The sequence below is a fragment of the Nycticebus coucang genome, chromosome 22 (assembly GCF_027406575.1).
Source record: "Nycticebus coucang isolate mNycCou1 chromosome 22, mNycCou1.pri, whole genome shotgun sequence".
Taxonomy (NCBI): Eukaryota; Metazoa; Chordata; class Mammalia; order Primates; family Lorisidae; genus Nycticebus; species Nycticebus coucang.
Window position 1 is genome coordinate 1,615,674 of NC_069801.1, and position 24,815 is coordinate 1,640,488.

General features: G+C 58.4%; 1 protein-coding gene across 4 annotated transcripts in view; it reads left to right on the top strand.

Annotated features, from left to right (window-relative positions):
• Positions 1-359: 359 nt before the first annotated feature.
• The window catches only part of PRDM16 (PR/SET domain 16), a 300,325-nt gene continuing 275,869 nt past the window's right edge, over positions 360-24,815 (top strand). For all 4 annotated transcript variants that reach the window (XM_053576342.1, XM_053576343.1, XM_053576344.1 and 1 more), the window contains exon 1: positions 360-488. In XM_053576342.1, the coding sequence (XP_053432317.1) occupies positions 452-488 (37 nt within the window). In that variant the 5' untranslated portion in view covers positions 360-451. The remainder of the gene's footprint in view (positions 489-24,815) is intronic.

The following is a 24,815-nucleotide window of genomic DNA, read 5'->3' on the forward strand; positions in this document are numbered from 1 at the left end:
GCCCGGACTGGGACAGGAGCAGCCGCGCAAGGAGACGCTGGGGCAGGGTGGGGGGATGGTCATCTCGCCTCCGGGGCCACCTGGGTCCTTTTAAAGGGTCCGGGGTGCGGGCCCCGGGCGGGAGCGCCGAGCAGGGAATGTTTTCTTAAAGGGCCAGTTACGAGCTGCGCTGAAAAGGGGGGGAGGGGGGAGAGATAAGTGAGTCGAAGACCCGGAAGGCCGAAGAGAGCCCCCCAATCCCGCGCCGAGGCGGCGGCGGCGGCGGCGGCGGCGCGACGATGAGGATGATGAATACATTGCAAAGTTTTTTTGGCCCCGGCGAGGGGTGTCAGATTGAGTGCTCTGTGCGCATGTGCGAAGGTGTCCAAACTGACAATGCTGTGGAGATGAAGATAGTGTGTAGCTGCTTCTGGACTCCAGGAGGAGGAGAGAGATTCCGCGAGCCGACACCATGCGATCCAAGGCGAGGGCGAGGAAGCTAGCCAAAAGTAAGTCTCCCGCGCTCGGCCGCGCCTCGCCGCCGGGCCCGGACCGCCGGGCCCGGGCGCCCGGGCCAGGGGTGCGCGTCGGGGCGCGGCCGGCGCGCCTGCGGCTCGGGGCCCCCGGCTCGGCCGCGCGGCCCGGGAGCTGCTCCGCCTCCCGCGCTCCGGGGCGACCGGGCTCGGCGCGGAGGCTCGGGGCGTCCGGGCCGCGCGCTCCCCAAAGGCGCCGGCCCCCTCCCCGCTGAACCCCCTCCCCCCCAGTGTCAGGCGCTGGGGCCCGGGAACCCTAGGCGCGCGGTGGGGGCCGGGGAGGGGGGCGGAGGGGGAGAGGGGGTGGAGGGGAGCGAAAAGCGAAAGTTAGCGAAAAGTTGACGAAAGGGGAGAGCAACTTTTTCCTCCTCGCTCGCTCTCTCCCTCTCTCTCTCTGCGAGTGGCTCTCAGTCCTGGTCAAATCATATTCCGGGCTTTTGAAATAGTGGGCGCTAGAGCACCGCCTTTGGCGTCCGCCAGCCGGGCGCAGAGGAGGGAGACCCCGAGCCGGGAGGGGGCGGAGGAGGGGGCGCGGGCTAGCGCCCACCCGGCTCCGTGGGCGCAACGGCAGCACAGCCGCAGCCACTGGGGGAGCAAAATGGAGACTTTTTCCTGGGCTTGGAACTGTGGCCGTGAAGTTTATTCCCAAGCGGTGCCCCGCGTGGTGGCGGGCGCTCTTCTGTGACTCCGGCAGCCTGCGCGGGCAGTCTGGGCGCTTGTGCCTCCGACAGGAGGGTCCTCGCCAGGCCAGCTTCCGAGCCGCTGTCGCCGACCTCCGCCCCGCGCGGACCTTCCCGCACTCGCTTGCCGGGTACTGCCGCGAGGCCAGGCGGGGACGGAGTTGCCCCGGCCAGACGTCCCGGTCCCCGGTCTTACTTTCTCTTTCGCTCCGTCTCGAACCGAGCCCGGGGGCCCCGCGCGCCCCGTCTGCCGCAGGCGGGTTTTTGCCGCGGGCCGGGAGCTCCCGTCGCCCGCACCGCCACCCGCCACCGCGCCTCCGGGCAGCCCGCGCGCCCTCAGCGCCCCGGCCGCCGGCGCCAAACGCTGCAAGGCCGGCGGGCTGGAGACAGAGGCCCTCGCGGCTGCCGAGGCGGGCAGGTGGGGGCGGGTGGCGCCGGGGCCCGGAGAGCGCGGCTCCCGCAGCCTGGCCTCGGCCCGGCTACAGCGAAGCGGCGACAGCCGCGCCGAGCAGAATCGGCGCCGCCTGCTCCTGCCGCCCCCTTTTCCGCTGGCCGCCCCCCTACCCTCCGAAGAGGCGCCCGACCAGCTCCCTTCGAGGTCCGTGCCCGACCACCACGCGGTTCGGTCTGCGCTGCCTGGGCCCGGTCCCGTCTGGCCTGGCCTCACGGCACCCAGGGCCGAATCCCCGAGCGAGAAGCGAGGGCCGGGTGGGTGCGCGGGCGGTGCGCAGCCTTTCTGAGAAGCTCTGCTCTGGGCTCAGGACCCGGCCCGGCTCATCCGCGACCGCGGCCCCCGCAGCTCTAGGCCGCGCACCCAGCCCGTCAGGGAAAAGCAGCTCCCATTTTCTGCCAGACGCCCCTGGGCTCCGCCGTCGGCCATTCGGGGTTCCGCAGTGAGGCACACCCCACCCCTTCCAGCAGGGCTACTCTGCCGCGCGCCCTTGGCCTCGGCCTTCTGTGACCTCTGACCCCTCTTGGTGCGAACAAGGCCCTGCGTTTCTCCGCGGGCGCGAAGAGGCTGTGTGCGCGCTGCGTGCTTTGCCGCGGCGCACCGGGGTGTGCGTGCTGTGTGCATGCTCGGCCTGCGTGTGTGCCGCGGGCCTTCGCAGAATCTCGACCACCGGGCTGCGGGCTGCCCGTGTCTGGGCTTGCCAAGGGAGGCCCCAAAATTAGAGCGAGAAAATGGAAAGCACTGCGCTCCTGCCGGGCCTTCGCTGCAAGCGAGAGGCCGACTTGGCGCACCTCGCGCGGCCCCGGAAACTTCCGAGAGGCCCTTGGCGGCGGGCGCCAGTCTGGCCTCAGCTCTGCGCCTGCCTCACCTCTGCCAGGTGGGGAAGGTTGCCGAAATGGGAATCTGGGGGGGCTAGAATGGGGGCCTGGCAGGCGTCCTGTGTCCCGGCCCAGAGGCCCGGGAACTGGAAAAGCAGACCCAGTGGTCGCTGCAAGGGCAGGCTTCCCTTCCTGGGAGTCCTCAGCGAGAAAAATCTGTGAGGAGAGTGACTGTCTAGCCCGTTTCTAGCGGAGCCCTGGGAACCGCTCCCTCGAGGCTCCACAGCTGGCACCACTCTCCCTAGCACCCCAAGGAGGCTCGGGGTCTTGCTGCCTGCCCTGAGTAGCGCGGGATCCACTGAGGAATTTCATTTATTGGACTATATTTTAAGCAGATGTGAACATCCTAGGGGACCAAACTCCATTACCTGTGTCTGAGGCAGCACAGGGCTGGCTCCCAGCAGCCTGCTGCTCTCTCCTCCCCACAGAGTGCTGGTCAGGGTTGGGCTGGGGGAGCCGCAGCAAGGTCACGGTTACCAGGCTAGTTACCAGGCTAGTATTCAAGACTCCTGGCTGCCTCACCTTTGGGCCCTGGGCTGTGCCTGCAACTGTGTGCTGGGCACAGAAGTACACCCAGGCCAGGGGATGTGACCCCACCACGTAGAGACGGGGGAGCTACTCCTGAGGGTGCATCTTGGGCTGTGATTTCGTTTGTTTTTCTCTGGAGATCTGAGCGTCCGCTGCAGGGCCTGTGAGGGAGAGTTGGTAGGATCTAGGACTCAGGAGAGGGCTCTTGGTTGGGATTTCCAAGGACACACGCTGGAGTTCCGCTGATGGGAAACCCAAGCCTCCAACCGAAGCTTGTAGGGGACCAGGAGCAGAGTGAGGAGCGTTCAGGGCCAGGATCACCCTTCCTATAGCCAGAGCAGTGAGGAAGTGGAGCTGTTCTGGCCCCACATTTACAAATTAAATGCCTAACAAAAGCTTCTTGTTTCTGCCACCTTTGTGAGTCAGGTGGGCAGGTGGGGGTTAGAACCACAGAGGTGCCCTCCTGACCTCTATGGTCCTCACAGCACAGCCGGGGGGCCTCTGTGCAGGGATTATTCTAGAGACTGGCTGCAGCCAGGGTCCCCATCAGAGCTGCCCTCTGAGGCCTAATCCCCACTAAGATGACAAACCGCATGTCCTAGGTACCACATACCCCAGGACCAGGATAATGTCGTCCCCTAGCTGCCACCCTAGGGTGGGAGGTTGGCTACCTCTGCTGGACACGGGACTTCGTATGCCGCTTGTGTTTGAGTGTGCCATGTGTGTGGAAGATGTGTGAGCCGGGTGGAGGTGAGGGGCTGGAGGCGGCTCCCATCTGTTCCCTCTTCCTGAAGAGACAGGCTAGGCTGGCTGGGCCTGCCCTTCTCCCACCCTCCCAGGAAGGTCTATCCCCTTTTCCAGTTCCCTCCCCAGAGCTTAGGCAGAAGCCTCTGTCTGGATGCGGGTTACAGCTGCAGCTCAAGGATGTCGGGCTGGAGTGTAGAGTCTTGCCCCGCGTCAGACGAAAACTCAGAGGCTGCCGTGGAGGGGCGGGGTGTGGGGCGGGCTGCCAGGGCCCAGTGCCCTACAGCAGTGGGCTCTGTGCCCTAAAGGCCCTGCCTCTGCCACCAGCCAGGCAAGTGTGTGACAGTGCGGGTGCCATGCAAGACAGGGACTTGCCAAGGTGGGTTTGTGGAGTGACCAGGGTGGGTCAGGCGTTGGTTTCTCCCTAGAGTCCCCAACCACCTGATGCCCATCTGGGGCTGCGCTCCAGTCAGGTAGGTTAATTTTTCAAAGGAGGTCCTGGCCAGTCCTCCTGGCCCCTCCTGGCCCTGAGGCTTCCATGACCCCTGTTCTGGATAGCGCTCAGGATAAGGGACCAGGTCCTGCCGATTTGTGAGCAGCTGGGTGAAGGTGGCCAGTGGGTCAGGTGCTCCCCCCACCAGGCCCCTGGGGGAGGTGCAGCCAGCCACAGCTAGCTGGGCTGGGGTGGGCCCGATTAGCCCCCTGTTTTATTCAATTAGGAGGCAATTAAGGATCCTTGGGGGGCTGGGGCTGGTAATTAGGGTGATGTATAATTAGAGTTTCAACAAAAATTATCCAGGATTAAAAATCTTTTGAGTAATTTCGTTTAAAAATTTCAAATAGTGTTAAATACAATTTATCAGGTTTTGAATCAAACCCGTGTAACAAGTCTTGGAAGCTGCAGCTCACGTAGCAGGCACCGGAGGACAGGAGCTGCCTGGGTGCCTTCCCCTTGCTGGGGAAAGAAAGTTCTCTAGGGGAAGGGAGCGGACTGGGACCTTGCGGTGGTGCATGGCCGTGGCAGGCAGCTCAGACTCTGGCTCCCACGGCTCCAGACAGCACGCTGACCTGCCGGGGAGGGAGCTGGGCCTGAGAACCCCAGGCCTCGGTGCCTACAGTGGCTCCTTGCTCCCTGTGCACAAAGTTATGGCCAACTACCAGGCAGCTGACCTCTTTCAGGGCCCGGGCCTTTCTGGGTGTATATGGGTGGACTCCGCGTCTGTGGGACCCAAGCCTAGACTCTACAGGGATCAGGCCCCCTGTCTGTGCTCTGTTCGCAGTCTCTTTGTGGACCTGAGCCCTAGAGGTGCCTGGGTCACTGCTGAGTCCAAGGCCTTGGGGGGAAGGAGGGCCGTGCCACGGGGAAACCAAGGCAGAGAGTGGGGGTCAGGCTTTAGAGGATAGACCTACAGCTATCCCGGCTGCATATAGGGGAAGGGCCCTACCTTCCCTAAGGCAGAAGGGAAGGGGGTGGGCCCATGCGCTGGGGCATGTGGGCTGCCTGAGCTGGGCAGCCTGGGGGCTAGGGTTCCTGTAGAGGTGCTCTGAACCACCTGGTAGACTTGTCTGGACTTTCCTCTTCACTGACCCTGGAAGGATGGAGTGTGGTGTAGCCTGAAATCCTAGGCACAGAGAGGTGGAGTCATTCCAGCAGGGCCACACAGCAAGCGAAGGGTTAAGTGAAGACCTCCAAGGTTTCCTATGTAGCACCCCATCCTCCAAAGGGCTCTGCAGGCTGTAGTTCATTCTATAGGTTTTTTTTTTTTTTTTTTTTAAATGTTTCAGGGTTTAAGCACCTTCTCAAGGCCAGGGCTGAACTTGTAACTGGTCTCTTCTTAAAAAGAGAGTAGGATGTGGCTGTGTGTACACCTTGTGAAGCAGTTGATCAACCTGTGTGCTTAGCCACCTGCAGACTGGATTCCTTATTTTCCTGGGCCTGGACTCTTCCCTGCCCATGGGTGCCCCCACCTGGGCTATGGGTGTCCATTCCCAAGGGCAGGCACAGAACAGCAAAAGTGTTGACCAGGGGAAGCCTCTTCTGCACCCACGCCAGGTATGGTACCTGCCTGCTCACCATTCTCCCCCAAATCTGGACAAAAATAATGATCAACCCGCCCCTCCCCCCAGCGTCAGGGTGAAGTGGGGCTGCTGCTGCTGCCGCTCTGAGGGACTGGCTGGCGGCTGCCGGAGTGGGAGCCTGGGATCCGCTGTTGTTTCTCACGTCTGGGTACCTCACCACTATGGCCATGGTCACAGTGGCCCTTCTGGGCTGGAGTGCTCCCAAGCTCTACTAAGGTTCCAGGGCAAGGGAGGGTAGCCCCTTCTTGTTCTGACCACTCCACTTTTGGGGTTTCGCTTTGGAATCTTCTGAGGTCTGAAGGTGCCTGCCTGGCCCGCCTGCCTCTCTCTCAGAGGCCAGGAACAACGCCCTGGAGCTCGAAGATAGAAGTGCCAGTCTCTAAAGATACAGATTTAATAGTTAACATTTTGTGTAAAAAAGGAGGGAAGTCAAATTCTGGTGAAGGCTTTGCTTATTTTATATCCACTATAACTATTTCTGTCCATGAAAATTGGCTTAATTATATCAATGGAATGTTTCTTTTTCAATTCTGTATGCAATTAGTCCATCTTGCCGGCTGCAATTTATTTTAATAAAAAAATAAACCAGTGGTGTGTTCAGTTCCTCGTCCCCTGGGGACAAATGCGATTGGTGTGTTTAATTTCATTAACTACAATGCGGCCTACTGGAAAAATGTATAAAATCAGCTTTATACAGCTTAAACACTGGCATTTGAAACAAATCATTATTGCATTAGCTGTCACACTGGTAATTCTAGAATCTAAGGAAAAAATATATTATGGCTGTTTTTATAACCCTTTGCAAATGCACTGTTAAAATAATTTATAATCATTTTAAATGTGGCTTGGTCCTGGTGAATATTTTATCTCTTCTAAATATGATTGCGCATTATCCCTGCACATTTTACATCCTGATGCAGGTGCCATTTCCAACCCTGAACACTCATCCCTCAAGGAGGAGACAGACCTGATGAGTATGGGGCCCCCTCCTTCTGGCCGGAGCCCACTCTGGAGATGGGGTGTGGGGCGGGGTGATGGAACCCACCTCAGGTCCGAGGGTGCTGCAGGAAGCTAGTGGTGCTGTGCCAGTGCACCAGGAGGGGAAATCAGTGCATGGGCTCTCTAGGCCGGGGAGCAGAAGCTCCCTACACGTGGGGTTCTTGCCTTAAACTCTGGGAACTGGTGCATGGTCAGCTCTGCTCGCCAAGCAGGAGCGTAAGGAAGCACGGCCCTTGCGTGTGGCTTTCTGAGCTTGATGTGAGGCTGCTGCAGAGCAGCTTACGAGGAGACCTGGTAGCCTCGCTCCTCGAGAGCGCTGTGGGCGTGTAAAGGCATGTGTCCACGTGTGTGTGGGATGCGTGCTCTCCGCAGCGATCTGGGCTGCATCTGATCTGACTGTGCAGTGGGTGAGGGGATGTGGAGGATACCAGCAGCTGCTCTCTGCACCTGGAAGCAGTGATGCTCTACTTCTTGGAAGGCTGTGCCAGGAGGGGGTCATGTGAAGGGCTCCTCAGAATCTCCCACTTCTAAGACGAGTTCAGACGGCTGAGATGTGCCAAGGAAGCACCCTCGAGAGGCTGCTGGCTGTCCCCCAGGCTGGAGGTGCATCAGGGGCTGGGCCTGGGTGTGAAGGGCTGGGATCCATCCCTCTGTGTCCCTGGGCAGAAGCATCAGAGCCTTGGGATTCTGGTACTGTGTCTCCTCCCTCACCTGCAGGGAGTGCCGGGGGCATTTGCAGGAAGAAAAGACCTCAGGCGGCTTAGTTGGAGGCCAGGGGCCTGGACTGCTGCCCTTTGGATGTGAGGGGACAGGGCTCTGCAGGCCCAGAGACCTGTTTGGGCCTTTCTGGACACAGTGAGGAATTTGATTTTCTCCTTTTGACACCAAACTTGTTAGTCGAAGGTGCATTTTTGAGGACATGGAGGATTCAGGTGTGCCTGATCTAGTACCTGTCTCTGGGTCTGATGCTCCCTCTTCAGAGGGTGGTGGGAGGATCTGGACCGCATCTGGGTCAATTGTTTCTAAATCCCTGGCTCTGGGGGCCGTCCTGTGGCTGTGACCTCCAGTGGCTTTCCATTTGGTACACAGTGGCGGTGATACTGAAAGGTGGCTTGTTTACTTTCCTACTGTAGGAAGAATGACAGAGTGCAGAAGTGCTACGAACATCAAATCCTGGCCCACGGGCACCCTGGTGCTGTTCGCGAGGTCTCTCCTGGGCCTTGCAAAGGCCCACGGTGGTTGGACCTCACCGTGGCACAAGTTTACAGGAGATGTATTTGGGGGTTTACTATACCAGGACCCAGAAACGTGGGGCTCTGTTCCCTCCTACTTTATGCTGTGGGCGTGTCCTGCCCATCCTGCGTCCCTGAGACTCGCTCTGGCCTGGCTTTGCTGGCCCAGCATCACTGCTGGACCCTCACCTTTTGAAGCCAGGTAAATGTGAGGACATTTTGGAGAATAACAGTTTGAGTTTGAACTTGGCTGTGTGTGTGCTTGTGCACCTGTGTGTCATGTTCCTCTGCTTCCAGCCTCCACTGAGGTGGTTGCATTGAAGGATCTGGAAAGGTCCCCCGCAGGGTTTTATGGGTGCTTTTCCTGGAAGTTGGTCATGGGGCCAGGCTGAGGGACGTGATGATGTCCCACTCCGCTCCAGTCAGAAGCTGACTCACTGGTCCTCAGCCTCCTGGCCCCTGTGGGGCTGTTTGTGGGGACAGCATGGAGGGCATGCGGAGTGCAGGTGCGTGCAGGTCAGGCCCCGAGTGGGGGTCACCAATGCTGTGGGGCTGCTGAGGTGAGGCCTAGGCTGCGTTCTGAAGCTGAACTGCATAGGGGGTCTCCCCTGGGCTCCAGCAAAACACTCGTTTTGATTTCTGCCTTAACGCGTAGTCCTGAAATAAAACACATGCACAAGGTCACTAGCTCCTTATTTCATTTTCAGACTTGGAAGCACAGGTGCCTCCTCGGGGCAGTGCAGGCCGTCTGCAGTGGCGGCATGTGTCTGCTTCCTGCACAGAGTGGCAGTCAGGGGCTAGGGGATGCCCACCCCTCTGCGTCCTCATCAGTCAGCAGGCCCTTGTCCTGGGGTCTGGGCCTCCATGTCCAAACTATTCAGATGGGGCGAGAGCTGGAGTCTGAGTAGCAGTTCACCCCAACCTCAGCCCACGTGAAGCCAGCAGCTCCTGCCTGTCCCAGTATCGCTGAGTGGTACAGGGGAACCCACGGCTCAGTCCTATTTCAAATTCAAGAGGCCCACAGGAGAGGGCAGGAGGGAGAGCTGCTAGAGAGGTGGCTTACATATTTTTCTTTGCTTCTGTGAGCCTCTCTCCTCTCCCCCTCCCCAAACAAATTTGGTGGTTCAAATTTGGTGGTTCGTGTCTCTGGAACCCATGGTGGGCCGGGCTCGCCAACGTTTCAGTGGAGGATAAGCTGCTGGGCTCGATGTGTGAGGACGTTTCCATCGCACCGTTTAGCCCCGTGTCTGAGGAGCAGGCAGTCAATATTATGCTGAAATATGGATTCGCATAATAGACTACCAGCGCTACTTCTCCTCCGGGCTCCCAGGGAAAGGGGCAGCATTGAAAAGGGCTCAGACATTTGTATCTGCCCAGTGGGCTGTAACAGCCTCGTCCGAGAGGCCGGGCCACATCAGTCCATAAAACATTTAAACAAAGACTGAAAATTACGCTCGCCAGAGGAGCCCAAAGGGTGACCACGGGAAGGCTGCCGCTGCGGGCAGAGCTGACTGGGGAAGGGCTGGACATCACCTTCCTCTTCTTCCACCTCCCTCCCTGGTGACAGTGGGTCAGGAACCTCCATGTCTGTTGGGGCCCATCTGCCGTCAGAGTGTGCCCTCGTACAAAGTCCTAGAATGAGAGAAAGTGATGTGATTAGGTCTTTGCCACATAGGCACTTGTCATCTCTGAGCTGTGCTAGGCTGACAGCCACTTCGAGCCCTGGCTTTGGGAGGGGCTATGTGTCACCCCCTTCTTGCCATGAGGTGCTCTGCTGGGCCTGCCCTACGTGAGTACAGGGCTCTCTCCGGCTGAGTGGTGTGGGGTCCTGGGTGACATTTTGGGGGCATTAGCTTGAGGAGAGGACCAAAGAGAGGGCCGTGGGGAGTCCCAGGGTCCCTTTTGGAGGGTGCCCATAACACAGATAAGCCTCCCTACAGACTCGGTTAAAATATAGACATTTTGGACAACAGCAGCCGGTGTGGAGTGTGGCCTGGGCCTTAGGGCTGTGCCACTCTCCCCTCGGCCACCTGCTCCTCCTAGGAGATGTCTCCTTGGGACATTTTTGGCCTTCCTTGCACAGCACCCGCAGGCTCTTATTCCCGGAAGAGCCGATGCATTCCTGAACTACTCGAAAACCAGAGGGTGTTTTATTGGCCAAAGCTGACACTGCTCTAGGGACAAACGGCCCTTGACGTAGCCCCTTCATCTGGCCGACACGTTGAGGACGTCTCCAGGGAGTGTGCAGACATGTCCACGCGTGCGTGTGCTGCTTGTGTGCACGCCAGTGTGCGTCTGTGGGCAGGCACCTGATGCTTGAGTGAGAGCCGCCTCTGAGCCATTCTTTTTTGTTTGTCGGTGACATTGCACAGTTCCCTGCCTACTTGGCTTTTAAAAGAGCCACCCGTGTTGGCGCACCTGTGTCCCTTAACTCTTGGTGGTGTTGGAGACAGTTGCCCTCAGCAGCCGTGGCTGGGCTGGCCCCGGGCTGTTTTGCAGCTGGTCCTTGCAGGGAAGAACCCAGGAAAGTTCAAAGGTGGCGAGGCAGCAGCGTCCACAGACGCTTTTCTGCACGCCTGTAGCCCCTGAGAAACAAAGAGGAAACCGGGCTGTTTAGATAATCCTGGGCCCTGGTGCTCACATTTAGAAAAATTAGGCCCTCTTAAAAAATTACAGAGTTGTACGGCCAGTGTCAGGTTCCGAGATAATGACGTGTCTGTGTGTGAAAATATTAAATTGCAATAACATGCCGTGCGAGAACCTCTCTGAATAGGGTATTCAGTTCCCAGCTCGGGCTGCACAGAAAGCTCGTGACTGACAGAATACAAATGGTGTCATAAGGCATCGGGGGTTTTACGGCCGACCCGGCCCTTTTGATCGGTTTCTCTGTCTCGGCCCATCTAGCGGTCCTTTTCTTTAATGCAGCAGCCGGTTATGTGGCTAATTATTTATTTATCATGTTAGCAGGACGAGAAGCTATCAGAGATGGATCAATGTTTCCCTGGAAGTGATTTGATGTGACCTTAAAAATAAGATCTACTCAGATACGCCAGGTGGTGTCCTCAGACCCCCCAAAGTTCATTTCCTTGGTGTTGCTTACGATCGTTTTGTAAAACACTGAGGGCCGGCTGGGAAGCCTCAGCCTGAGAACAGTGCTGTAGCAAGGCCAGCCCGGGGGACCTAGCACGGATCTCTGCTCAGAGGAGCATGCTGGACGGCTGCTTCCGGGAAAGAGAAACCTGAGAGTGAGTGACAAGTTAGTCTGGGATGTTGGGAGCTTTTCAGTGTCTCGGTAGAGCCCTTGGAGACTCGGCATCTACAGCAATGAACAGCGCAAACCGGGGGACCCGTGTCTGGAGCACTTGCTGTGGCCAGGAGCACGTGTGTGCATGTGTATGTGACAGTGTGTTGGGCGGGGGGCAATCTGCATGTTCAGCCGAGTGTTTTTATGAACAAAAGGTCTAAACAAACCTGGAAAGCAAGAGCTCAGAAAATCTGGGGGCAGACAGTGCAGCCCAGGGGGGCTCTGGTTTCACAGTGGGAGTCAGCAGGGCCACGGGCCTCTGAGGGGTCAGTCTTACCTTCCAGGGTTAGATAAAGCCACTAAAAGCTGCTGTTTGTTACTGAATCTCATCTGCTAATTACAGTGACGGGACTCAGATTCGAGGCCCATCGTGGCCGCACTGAAGTCCCCTTGCTGGCAGCCTGGGTAAGGAGTCATTCTTTGCTCTGGGCCAAGTTCTCCCTTTACTGAGGGTTTTAGGTTGCCTCCCGCCCTTGATAGACTATCCTTATTCAAAGAGAAGAGGGGGAGTCCAGTGGCCATGGTGAGAGTGGGACGCCCGCTCCTGGGGCCTGGGCCATGTGGGCCCTGGTTGTGTGAGTAAGGGGTCCAGGCGGCATGAGAGCAGCTCTCACTCTCCGGCACACTTGGCCTCACCTGTGCTGGGGTGGAGGGGCAGTGGCCCTCCTGGGATGAGGAGTGACGGGTGTGACATTCCCTCGGTGGGAGGCAGTACTTCCAGGCTCTCGGGAGCTCTAACTATGCAGCTGTTCCATCACCAGGTGTTGGTCACTGGAGAGAGGGGGTATGGCCTGGATTCAAGGTGTGTGGGAGGCACATGTTGGGGACCCAGGCAGGCCACCTCCTTTTCCAAGCCACCAAGCTCACTGAATTTGCAAAAAGCAAAGCAAGCCTTCCCTCCTTGCCAGACCAGAGCCACAGCCTTCAGGGCCAGCAGGCAGGGCTGGGGAGAGGGGGCTGGCAGAGCATCCACCAGCGATGGGGAGACCTGTGGCACCTTCTGAGATTCCTGTGATGTTTCAGAGGTGACTGCCACCAGCCCCCGGTCTCGGAGCCCGCCCTTGCCTTTCACGTCCTTCATTTGACATAAGGCTATGTCCCTTGGCTGACCTTGAACCCAACTTCGATGGGCAGAAGGCTGGCCTTGGGCCCTGTGATGAGGCAGACAGAAGTCCCCAGCGGCATCATGTTCCATGCGGTCAGGGTGGCCACCTGGGGACCATCCTGTGGGATCTCCAAGGGTGAGAGCACCTTTGGGCCATTGTGACCAGTGGCACACACCAGTGTCAATGCCATTGGCCCTCTTTGAATCCAGACTGTCTCAGCTGTGGGCTGAGGACAAGAGAGGTCCCAGAACTAATGGAACCTGGGGTGACTGGAGCATTCCTCGGGATGATCTGGGTTGGGGTAAGGTCAGCTTAACGGGGGGCCAGGGAGTGCCCCTCCAGAGATGGGGGGCAGATACAGATGCTGCCCCTCTGAGTCCTGAGGGCTTGAGCACCTGCCTTCCCCTCTTGGCGCAGATGCCCAGCGTGGAAGAGTGGGTGCTCCGGGGGTGAGTGCCGTATCTCCACTCCAGCCAGGATGCTTCTCTGGGCCCTCTTGCCAGATGTTTCTGGAAGGTGCAGATGAGACAGAGGAAGAGGCAGAGGCCTCACTGGGGGCCTCTCTGGGTTCCACACCCAGAGTGCTCAGACGTGGCTGTTATTGCAGCTATTACTGTCCTCAGGATCGAGGGTGTCATTGTAGCAGTTCTTGTGGGTTTCTAGAACTTTCTCTGCCAGATGCATATTTGTGTGTGTGAGTGTGCAGAGCTGGGCAGTCTCCCCTGAGGCCCCGGATGTGGTCTCCAGATGAAACAGCTCATCGGAAACAATTTGATGAGCTGGTGCAAACACCAGGGAGATGGGTGGGTTGGGCCTCCTGGCCACATCTCTTGGGGACATCCCCTGGGCACCTGGAACCAGGCACACCTTGCCTGCTGTGGCTCTGTTTGGGAGGAGGGGCGTGCACTTCAGGGAGGCTCTCTTGCCTAGGGCCGCGTGGTGTGGCCAGCTATGTGGGGTGCAGGCAGGCTGTCCACGGGCTGACCTGGGCCACTGGGTCCTCGGTGACCTAGGGAGACAGCTCATCCACCTTGGTTTCTTCATCAAGTTTGTGGAAGACTCAGCCCTCTGCTGAGGGTTGCCCTGTGAGGGAGGCTGAGGACACAAGGACAGCTGGAAGGGACACAGCATCGGCTCTGCTACAGGGAAGGGAGGATGACATCTCTGAGCTGGACCCTGCCTTGGGAGCCTGTTGCTTACTTTTGTTCCAGGGATATGTTGTTCACCTGAGGGGCAGATCACCAGGCCAATAGGGGGGGCTATTTCTCCTCCCTCTGCCATCATCCTTGATGTTCTGATGTCATCAAGGGGACACCCTGTGGACATGAGTAGGAACCTGCAGGATGGGTGGCAGCCCTCCAGTGAGTGTGCACGCACATACGTGTGTGTAAGTCACACGTGTGCAGTGCTACACACAGGTGCCAGGCACAGCTGTGCACACAGGGCCTGCACACCTGCACACATGTCTTGGACTATTTTGGAGACTTACGCTTGGTCATCAGAGCAGGAGACCATTTTAGTGGGTGAACAGAATCCTGTCTCGGGGAGGTGTGTCTAAGTCCCACAGGCTGTGGACAGAGTGAGAGGAGGGGGCTGGGGGCACGAGTCCCCACACTGGCCAGTGGCCAGCCTGCAGGGTACAGATCTTTACCTTCTCTCCTTGTCAGAGGTGATGGTCCTGGTGGGTTCTGGGGTGTCTGGGGGCCCATCCTCAAGTGGGGTGGGATGGGGTGGACTGGAGCCCCCTGGATCTGGTGTCAGGCAGACCCCGAGGCAGGCACAGGGGCTGCCTCTGGCCCTTTCAAAGGGACATTTGATCTGAACCCTGGGGCCCAGTAAAAAGATGCTCATGAGCAAAGAGCTGATGGAGGTGAAAGCGCTTTCCCGTGTCCAGGCTCTGGCAGGAGGCCCTTTGTGGGATTATCTGCCCCCCTGGGAGGAACAGGAATGCCAGGGGTGAGGGGCCACAGCAGTGTGGAGCTCGCTAGGCCCCCGATAAAGCTGGCTGCTTTCTGTGGCTGCTCTGTTGCCGAAATTTGAGGTGCAGCCCCAGAGTGGAGGTTGCTGTCCCAGGACATTTGAGCCAGGGAGACTCTATCCATTCTGCACTTGTCCTTGAAAATTTGAGTCCAGGCCACATCTGCTGGGGCTTTCTACCCAGGGCTCCTGCTCACTAAAAAACAAAGTGTGCTGGAGAGACATCCAGGGAGAGCCATCCAGGGAGAGCTAGCGGCATCTTTCGTCCCAGCCCCAGCAGCCCTTGGGCGTCTGCAGCGATCATAAGTGCTAGGCTTGGCAGGTGCCAGGCTTTGTGGCAGGAGGGTTGGAGAAGTGCCTCTCTGGTGTCCATGTGGGGGCTGGGGTCAGGCGGCCCGTGGGCTCCCGGGTGGGGGCTTGGGGCTGCTGCACCTGCTGCAGGTGCTTTCTGGGCTGGGGCCATTTCCATGAGCATCCAGGCCCCTTTTCTGCCTCCATTTGTCTGGGCACCCATTCCAGTCAGGTGCTGACCCAAGGTAGTAAGTGTGGACACATCCAATTGCATGGGGTCCCAGGCCTGACTTTCTAGAACTTACGTCCAGGTGGGATCTGGACAAAGACTCCACAGCTAGCATTGAGGCCTGGGTGGGATGCTGGGGTGGGTGTCAGGGTCTACAGAAGCTGCAGGGATAGGTGCCCTTGCCCTGCTGGGCCAGAGTTATCCTGCAGCTAACAACCAAGCTGTGTCTTAATGCCCCACAAGACTCGGGGGATCATGCAGGCATTGGGTCACCCTTGATGAGCACAACTGCAAAATGCCCTGGCTGCTGACCAGGTCAGGGGAGCCTCTGGCCCAGAACTGTCCATCCTGTGGGGTGGTGGCTCTCAGGGCCTGGCTGGGGATGGACAGTGCAGGCTTTGCACACTTCCCAGCTGGGTGGAATGCTAGTGTCTACCATGTAGAACTTGTGGAACCCCCGTTACTCTTGAGTCTCTCTTGAGGGTTCCTGTCCTTGTGGGGTTTGTTTGTCCCCTGAGGACATCGCATCCAGCCCATGTCACGTTCTTCCTCTAGATGCTATGGCTGGCAGCCACACAGGTGGACATACCGGGTCTTTTCCAGTGGCCTCAGTTGACCTTCTGGGCCACAGGCAGGCAGCAGAGGGCCTTTGCTTAGGACTCCGCACCCCACCAGGCCTGCAGGGGCCCCTGGTGGGCACAGGGGTGGATTCCAGCCAAGGCCTCACCTGCCGGAGCTGCCCTGGGCCTGAGAGCTGGTACCCCACAAACTCGGGCTCATGCTACTGACAGGTGAGGTGGTGCCTTTTGGGAGCTCTAAGGACAGGGGCACCTGACGACAAGCCCCGGGCCAGCACCTCTCTTTAGCCTACATCAGTGGGGCTTCAGGAGGTCTCCATGGATCCTGATGAAGGTCACGGTGGCCTGGGATGTCTGTGTAGGGGCTGGTTGTGGCATCTTTGCATTTATACACTCCAGGTAATTTCTTCTTAGGGCAGGAAAACAGGGAACTGCAGTGTGCTAGGGGCCAGCGTGTGATTGCAGCAGGCATGGTCCTGCCTGGGGTCACTGCTGCAGATGCCTAGTCTCCACAGCCAAGCAGGCCCCACCTGTGGTGTTGCCTGTTCTGACCCCACGCTCAGTGCCATTCAGTCTGCAATTGCTTTTAAAGGCCCGAGTCCCTCTCCTGCTGTACAGGCAGGGGCTCTGGCTTTCTCAGGTCAGGGAGGCAGCCCACACACCCTCAGAGCCTGTGCCGGAAAACCCCAGGGGCGGCTTGGCATCTTCCCTCTGGCCTCTGAGCTCTCCGCATGTCACATGTTGGTCTGGACACTTCCTGGGCCCATCCAGAAGCAGGAGGGCACAGAGGGAAGGCTGGAGTTTATGCCACCGCATAGTAGCACCCCGACTAGAGCCAGGGCCCCCCAGCCAGCTGCGGCGTGCACATGGTAGGTGCACCGACCCCAGGTGCCACTGCTGTCCTCTACCCGAGACCTTTTGGGAGGAGATTTTTCCAAGTTCTGCTTCGGAGGCTTCCCTTTGGAGAGCAGGAACAATTCCTGGCTTCTTCTGTCAGAGCTCGGCTCCCTTATTTCTTTATTTTTTTTCCCTATGAAGCATGCCGTTAATTAGGCGAAAGATCTGCAGAAATGTGCTCGCGCCTAGAGATTTCTGCGAAAAACGAGAACCCTCCTGAAATTTCCAGTAGTGAAGCAATTAAGGGATGGAATTCCGCAATCTAAACATGGTATCATTCACCTCCAACAAAAGTTAGAAAAAGAAAAGAAAGGAAAGAAAGAAGAAGGAAAACGGAAAGAGAAAAGCTGAGATTTAAGTAATCGTCATTCTTGGGCCAATGCCACTGTGCTCCTAGTGAAACTGAAACTCTGCCCTGGGAGGTCGCACATGGTCCAAGCCTCTTCCTGGAAGCGCCTGCCCCTTTGGAGGTGAAGGGTATGCCTTTGTCGGGGGTGGGTGGGGGGTGCTGGTGCGGCCTTGCCCCGGCAGCCCCACCTGTGAGAGCTGTGCAGAGCCTGGCGGGCAGGAGTGGACACTCACCCTCCCACCCAGTCCCTAGCAGAAGGGGCCCCCGCAGTCCAGGCTGCCCGCTCCTCCCACCCGGGCCCCAGCAAGCCTGGGAGAAGGAAGCTGAGGGTCTTGGCGTCAGGAAATGGCTTCCCACATTAGGGTCAGGTTAGGGGCCCCTCGCCGTGGCAGGCTACTCAACCCCAAAGGAGGAATGCACATGGATTTGTGGGAGGGAGTTTTTAGATCATAGGAGGAGATTCAAACCAACTTTGCCCCTTTATTTGCAGATGCATTCTTAGTCAAAAATGCCAGTGTGCCCTTGTGTCTAGGACGTATCACTCTGGACTCTGGCATTTCCTGATCATCAACCCAGAGACGGCCACCAGCAATCCCCTCTGGACGGTGTGCGCCTCTCTGGATGGTGTGTACCCCTCCTGGCGGTGTGTGCCTCTCTGGATGGTGTGCACCCCTCCTGGTGGTGTGTGCCCCTTCTGGCGGTGTGTGCCTCTCTGGATGGTGTGCACCCCTCCTGGTGGTGTGTGCCCCTTCTGGCGGTGTGTGCCTCTCTGGATGGTGTGCACCCTTCCTGGTGGTGTGTGCCCCTTCTGGCGGTGTGTGCCTCTCTGGATGGTGTGCACCCCTCCTGGTGGCGTGTGCCCCTTCTGGCGGTGTGTGCCCCTCTGGATGGTGTGTGCCCTTGCTGTTTGTTTTTCAGCTTTGCTCTTTTTTTTTTTTTAAAAAACCACCTTGAGATGCCTTTGGACAACAAGTCCCTGGTTATTGACAAATCAATTTTCCAGGGAGGAAGATGTGTTGCTGTGTGTGCACCGGGGTCTGGGCTCCCGTTTGTGGTTGGGCAGAGAGATTGGTCGACATTTCCCAGCCAGCCGTGTTGCCCTCTGTCCCCTGGGACCTCCCTGCTCTTTGGCCTGCATGCTGCATTCCTTCTGCTCTCCTCATCTCGCTTCATAATGGTGTTTCTCTCACCTCCCGAAGCAGCCGGCAGCGCGCTGGAGATTTATGAGGTTTAAACTTCTAACGGGATTGTCCATTTTCTGCATTCGCCCTGTGCAGTCTCCGCGGCCTGACCCCGGCGCTGCCCTCCGTGTGCTGTGTACATACCAGCCTTGCTTGGCTGAGAAATCTCCTCGTAGGGGAGATGCATTACATTAAATCAGGGAGCGAGGGGCTCCAGTCACTGAGAACAATCCAGAAACCCATAACAACCCCCCAACCAGGTTTTCCCTGTGTGTTCTTGTGTGTTTGAATAAACCTGAAGCCAGACCCTTGACTAGACCTTGAGGGGTAGGAGGGGAGAAGCGGGCACTTTCACAGACCTCCCCTAGTTGTACCCACTGCATCCATCTCACTGTCCCTTGTGGACGTCCCTTCCTCCAGGTGAGCATGGAAAAGGGACAGTGTGGTCAGCAACACCTAGACATTGGTTCCCTTGCTGTACTGTGGCCCCGCGTCACAGAAGTCACAGTTAGGACTGGACATGAGGCATGGTGGGCCTCACCTACACTGGTGTCTCCTACCTCATTGGAGTGGTGGCAGTTTCTCCTTCAGAACCTACTCCACCAGGACCAGGTCCCCCTTGGGTGCCATTTCTACGAGCCACCTGGCACCCAGCTGCCTGGCACCCCACTTGCCCTCCCCTGCACGGGACCTTCACAGGCCTGGGTGGATGGAGGTGGTGTCTAGACCAGCCTGGACCCTGCCTGGAGGTGGTACCCAGCATGTAGCTGAGGCTGTGTCATTATCTGAAATGTATGGGATACCCCTGTCAGCCCTGGGTCCATGTGCACCACAGCCACCTCCACCCAGGCCGAGTTTGCAACTGGCTCATGTGCTTACGCTGAAGGGGGTCTGAGAGAGCTCATTTTAGGAGGCAGAAGGTGGTAGAAACTCCTCAGAGCACAGCAGCCTGTCCGTGTTCCTGTGCAGGGAAAGTGAAACCCCCATCAAGATGTCTCCAGACCACGGAAGGTATACCGTCCAGTGGGCCTTCCTGCACAGCAGTTTCCCGACTGAAACAGATATGCTCCTGCTGGGCAAGGGGGGCTCAACAGCTTATTCGGGGACAGCCCCCACTGCTGCTGCCCTAGCCCTGTGGGGTCTCTTCTGCTTTAGTGGAAACAGGAACCCTGTTGGAGGCCTGAGACGTTGGCGGGAAGGCAGGTTCCTGGGAAGACTGTGACCCGTGCTCAGAGTCGCCTCGTCCTTCCCCTGTGCCTCCGTGCACAAGTCTGTTCCTTCAGTGGTGATTTGTGGGGGCCCCGCCTACCTCCCCAGCGTTCTCAGAAGCCTCTCTGCCTGCTCAGCCTCACTGGAAAGTGAGGGAGAAATACTGTGGAAATGGAGCAGCCAAGTGAGCCTGGTGTCCCCTCCAAGACACCCTCCCATGTCCAGTGGGGATGGAGAAGAGAGTGCCAGCCAGCTGCCTGCATCCCGGAGTGCTGGGGCCTCAGTCTCGGCCTGACACTCCCAGAGCTGCTGCCCGATTCAGGTGGGGTCCAGTTGGGAGCCTCAGGCTCTGGGCCAGGTGCCCACGTGGGCCAGGTGGGAGCTCAGGCTCTGCCCTTCCATGAGGCTTTGTGGAGCTCCTCTGAACCTGTCCACACAGCAGCACCTTCCCCTCTGGGGAAGCCCACAAATTATGGAAACCCCCAGGAACCCAGTGGCCATTTTTAGCCAGGTGGAATGGAAGGGTCATCTTCCTTCTGTGCCCTCTAGCTGTGAGTTCCCCTCCGAGAGTCAGACCAGGGGCTCACCCTAAGGGCTGCTCCACAACTCTCATCCCTGAGCTGTGCCACAGGGTGGCCTTCCAAGACCCCGGGTGTGGCTGCATGGCCCGATTGCTGTGAGGCCTGACTGCTCCCCACTGATGCCACCTACAGCCCCCATGAGAGCCCCGAAGCCTCTCCAACTATGAACTCTGGCCCATCACCTCCTGAACTCAGATCGAGAGCTAGCAAGGCCCTCTGCTGGACACTGTCCCTGACATGCAGACAGCATCTGATGCAGGTTTTGGAAGCAGCAGCTGGTGCACCCTCAGGCACCAAGCTCCATTTGCACTTTAAAGCAGGGCCTCGAGGAACTGCCTCAGCGGCTCACAGGACTGGGGAGTCCTTGCATGTGGCAAGTGGTGAGCTGGGAACAAGAAGGGGGTCACCTCTTGGGCCTCCTGCCACAAAGCCCTCAGCTCTGAGGTTTCCAGAGTGGGGTGCCTTAGGACAGACGTCCATACTGGATTCAGGCAGCTTCTTCTTCATCTTCAAGGGCTCCATGGAGCAGGAATTTGCAGAGCGTTGGTTCCCGCCTTGCACAGGAAGGCTCTTCTCTCCCTGAGTCTGCCCCAGAGGCTCTGCAGCCCCAAGCTCCCCTGCAGGACGGTCCTTTCCTCTACATACCCAGATGCCCTGAGCAGCTTGAACCACATGAAGGTGTCAGTTGGACGCTCCTGGCCGGTCACATGGCACTGTGGAGCCAAGTGGGCTCCTGAAGACCCGACGTGTAGATGAGAGAGCTGAGCTGCGGCTGGGGTGGTTGGGAGTGGAGGTTGCCCACACACGCTACCAGCCCTGATTATGCTTAGGGACACGCTAGCTTCATCTCCCGAGTTTGTCTTCCTGGTACCTTCTAGGGCTGGCGATGTTGGACTTTCCAGAAAGCCTCAGACCCATGTGGGGGTTTGTGAGAGGGGCCTGAATTGAGCCAAGTCCATGCCTCATTCCAGCTTCTCTCCCTGCCAGCCCTGGTCCCCTGCTAACCCTCTCCAGGCTCAGGGCAGTAGAGCTGGAGACCAGGTAGCCATGAAGGCATATCCAACCTACTAAGTAAGGGGAAGCTTCAGGCATGGCTGCAGCTGGCCTCACTGAGCACTGACCAAGTCCAGGAGCCTCAGACATTCCACAGCCCCAGAAAGAGGGATCTCTCATCCCTGCCACGGACGTGGGGGACAAGCAGAGTTGTCCCACTGTAGACGGTGGGATGGGTGGAGTTGTTCCTGCTATAGTCATGTGAGATGGATGGAGTTGTTCCCACTAGAGACATGTTGGACAGGCAGAGTTATCCCTGCTGTAGATAGGTGGGACAAGCAGGGTTATTCCTGCTGTAGACAGGTGGGACAGGCAGTTATTCTTGCTGCAGACGTGTGGGATGGGCAGAGCTTTTCCTGCTGCAGTCTTGTGGGGTGGGCAGAGTTATCTCCACTATAGACAGGTAGTATGGACAGTTGTCTCCACCGCAGACAACTGTGGAGGGAGCTCAGGGCTGAGCCACCTATGGTCTGTGGACTCACGGAATGGCCACTAGGCATCACTGCTATGTGGGCCATGGGGTCCCAGCTGTGATCGGGGCTGGAGAGGAAGGGCCTGTCCTCCTTAGAGTGCCTACCCCTCTCCCCCCAGCAGGGTGACAAGCCAGGTGAGACTCAGATTATGGAAACTGAAGATCAGTAGGGCAGTAAGTAGTGCTGGGTTTGGGAGAGTCACTTCAGTCAGTGGCCCAGAAAGCCCTCCTAAGGACGGGACACAAGTCCTGACACAAATAAAAAATGAGACCGAGCTGGGCACAGACAAGGGCTGACCATGCGGGCTGCTCATGGTGGGAGGCACAGGGCTCCGAGTGCTGTGACTGTGTTCAGGGCCCCAGATGGTGAGCCAAGGTGTGTGACTCTGGAAGAGAGCCCCACCAGGGGCAAACAGGCTCATCCTGCCCCACACACCCACTTAAAACCATCTCCTTTACATCTGCATGTGCCCCAGGGCAGGACTGTGCTACCAGGACTCTAGGTCCATGGCTAGTGTGGGTCTGGGGGCCATTCTGGGCATCATGCAGTGGGTATGCGGGGAGCCTTTGTCCAGGAGCTTTCTCTTAATTTCCATGGTAAAGAGAATTGGGAATGTAAGCTGAACACCCATCAGGATGGCTGGGCCCTCCCCTTGGGGCTCTGATGATGGTTCCAGAGTCCCATGCTGGATGCTCCCTGGGCAGCTGGGAACCTCTTCCCTCTGGCTGGGCAGTCCCTGTCTGGGCTCTGAGCCATGGATGCTTCCAAAGCGGGATCCAAGTCTGGGGCCCTGAGCTGGGGAGGGGGCAGGTGCTGTCACCACTGATCTCAAGGGGACCATGTGGTCTCAAGGCAGAACTAAACCACAGGGAATATGGAAAGACCCCCAGCTGCATGGCACTCTGATGCTTAGAGTGGGTGATAATGAGAGCAGCCGTCCCTGACCCTCTGGCCAAGGGGTCTTGTTGGAGGACATGGACCCATGGTGGTTTCCCACCTCTGACATCACTGTCCAGCTCCCTCATAGCCAAGAAACACAGAGTTGTCTTGGCTGACCACACTTGCTGGCGTGCTTCTTGTGACATGGCCGGCATGTCCCACCCACTCAGATCTCTCAAAGGGCCTGAGCTGAGCCAAGTGTCCTCATCCAGATCTCTTGAAGGGCCCAGGCTAGTGCAAGGTCAGGGGCTGAGCCCAGGCACTGGGTAGTGTTGGGATGTTCGAGAGCCCAGGACAGATGCCCACAGCTTGTCTCGGTTTCCATGTGGCCAGCTGTGCAGGGGTCAGACTAGGGCATGGATGTGAGTCTCTTCTGAATTGATCCATAAATGTTTCTTCAGATTTTGGGGGCTCCTGAATAAAGGGGTGTCAGATCGTGTCTTCTCTGCCTCCATGCACACTGGGACCCCAGTGTCCCCCTGCTTGTTAGGTCGTCGGGCACTAGATCACAGTGGCCATTGGCTCCGCCAGGTTGTGGGCTTGCTTGAGTCCCAGTGGTGGATGTGGTGAGGTGTGGGTCGTAGGAGAGGGAGAGACCCTGTGGCCAGAGCATGGACAGCAGGGATCGGGAACATGTGAGGGGTTTGTGGGGTCAGGCCTGTGTACCCTCCACATGCCCAGGCAGAGAGCAGGGGACACAGGGAAGAAGTTTCTGGCAACTTTCCCTGAGCTCTGAGAAAGTTGCCACTGGTGTGTGGACTTCTGCGATTCTGCGGTCAGGCCACCGTGTTTTAGGAAGTGCCATGCAGAAGTGGTGACTGGCCACTGACCGGTCGGGGAAAGTGGTGGCTGCAGCCAGTGTGGTCTGTGGCTGCTGGTGACCCAGAAAAGAACACCTGAGCGGGCAGGGAGGGGGCCGGGCGCCAGGCAGAGCAGAGCTGGGGAGGGAAGGGGGCTCTTAGTGCATCAGCCCCAAGGCCCTGGAGCCCTGGCAGGCGGTGACGTGGGGACACCCGGGCAGCAGGAATTGTGACACCCCCCCCCATCTGTAGCCTCACTGTGGCCACAGAGTTCTCAGACTAGAGTTGAAGTACAGCCATGTCACCCTACAGAGAGATGGTCTCCCAGGTCATCTCAGGCCTGCCGTGGCCAGATCAGAGGCCTAGGCACCTGGCCTCAGAATCAGGGCTGGTCAAAGGGCAGTTTGGCAGAGCCCCCTGCGGAGCTCAGCTTTCCCCTGCACTGGGCCCTGATGGCTCTGACAAAGAGGTGACTTTCACACTGGTGACTGAGAGCATTTCCCTTACTGGGGTGAACAGACTCATTCTGTGGAAAGCGCGGGCTGTCCTCTGAGCTCTGTCCTACCAAGGAATGTGGGGCAGCTGTGCCTTCCCTGCTTAGACAAGTGACCGAGCAGTGGCTTCCCCGCTTCCCAGGACTCTGCAGCTGGAAGGCCGGGGCTTGTCACCACTCCGGTCACTGTGGGACTCCAGGGCAGGCCCCCAGCTGGAGGGAGGATCCTGCTCATGTCCTAGAGGTCTGCTGGGGAGCTGGCAGGGCCCCCTCCTGGTCTTCCTCCACATGGATGGAGCCGCAGGCCTGTTGCTCATGACCCAGGCCTGATGAGATGGGGGCTAGGGGTGCTGGGACCCCTCTGCCCATTCAGGCCTCTCCCCAGCCCTGTGCACAATGGCTGCCACCCTTGTCCACTCCTCAGCAGGAGGGGCTGTGGAGGGAAACGACATGCTGGTCTCAGGTCCCATAGCTCGTCCTGATTGAGTGTTGGCCAGGTGCTGGCCAGGGTTCTCCATGGCCCTACCTGTCCAACCGTGACAGGAAGGCCCTTCCCTCACTTGGTGCATAGAAGATAGGCTGGGCCAGCCTGTTAATCACCAAGTTCATACCATGCCAGTACCCTTCCTGCTGGCCGAGTCTCATGCAGGAGCCCTTCAGCTGGGTGGAGTGAAGAACTTGGGGGTATTTGCAGCAGTCTGGGGGTGGTGACTGTACAGATGAGGACTCAGCAGGATAGTCGTGTTTCCCCTTCCCAGGTGGCAGGGGCTGGTGGTCCCAGGGTCAGGAATGGGGCAGATGGGGTACCTGCCTGAGGATGCTGCAACTGGGCCTGTGGGGGTCCGGATGAGAGGGAGGCAGGGTGTGTGCCTGGCAGGGGCTAGGCCTGGCTTCTGGGCTCCCCAGGTCCAGGGTTGACCGGATGGCCCTGTGAGTCCCATGCATGCTCCAACCAAGGCTTGGAGGGCAAGAGCTGGACAGAGGGCCAGGGGGGAATGACCTGGGGTCTGCAGCATTTGCAGGATACATCTGTCCCTCAGGGTGCCCTGGGGTGTGGACTTACAGTGCCTGACCCCTCAGTCTGCAGTAAACCTGGAATGGGCCCAGGGGAGGGGGAGGTCATGTTCCCCCCCTCCTCTCCCCACCATCCCACTTTCCTGGGCTGGGGTGGCCTTTGCCCTGCACCCTGGAGCCTGTCTTCTTGGGCTGTGGGGTGGACCCAGGCTTAGACTGTCCTAGACCCCAGGAAGCC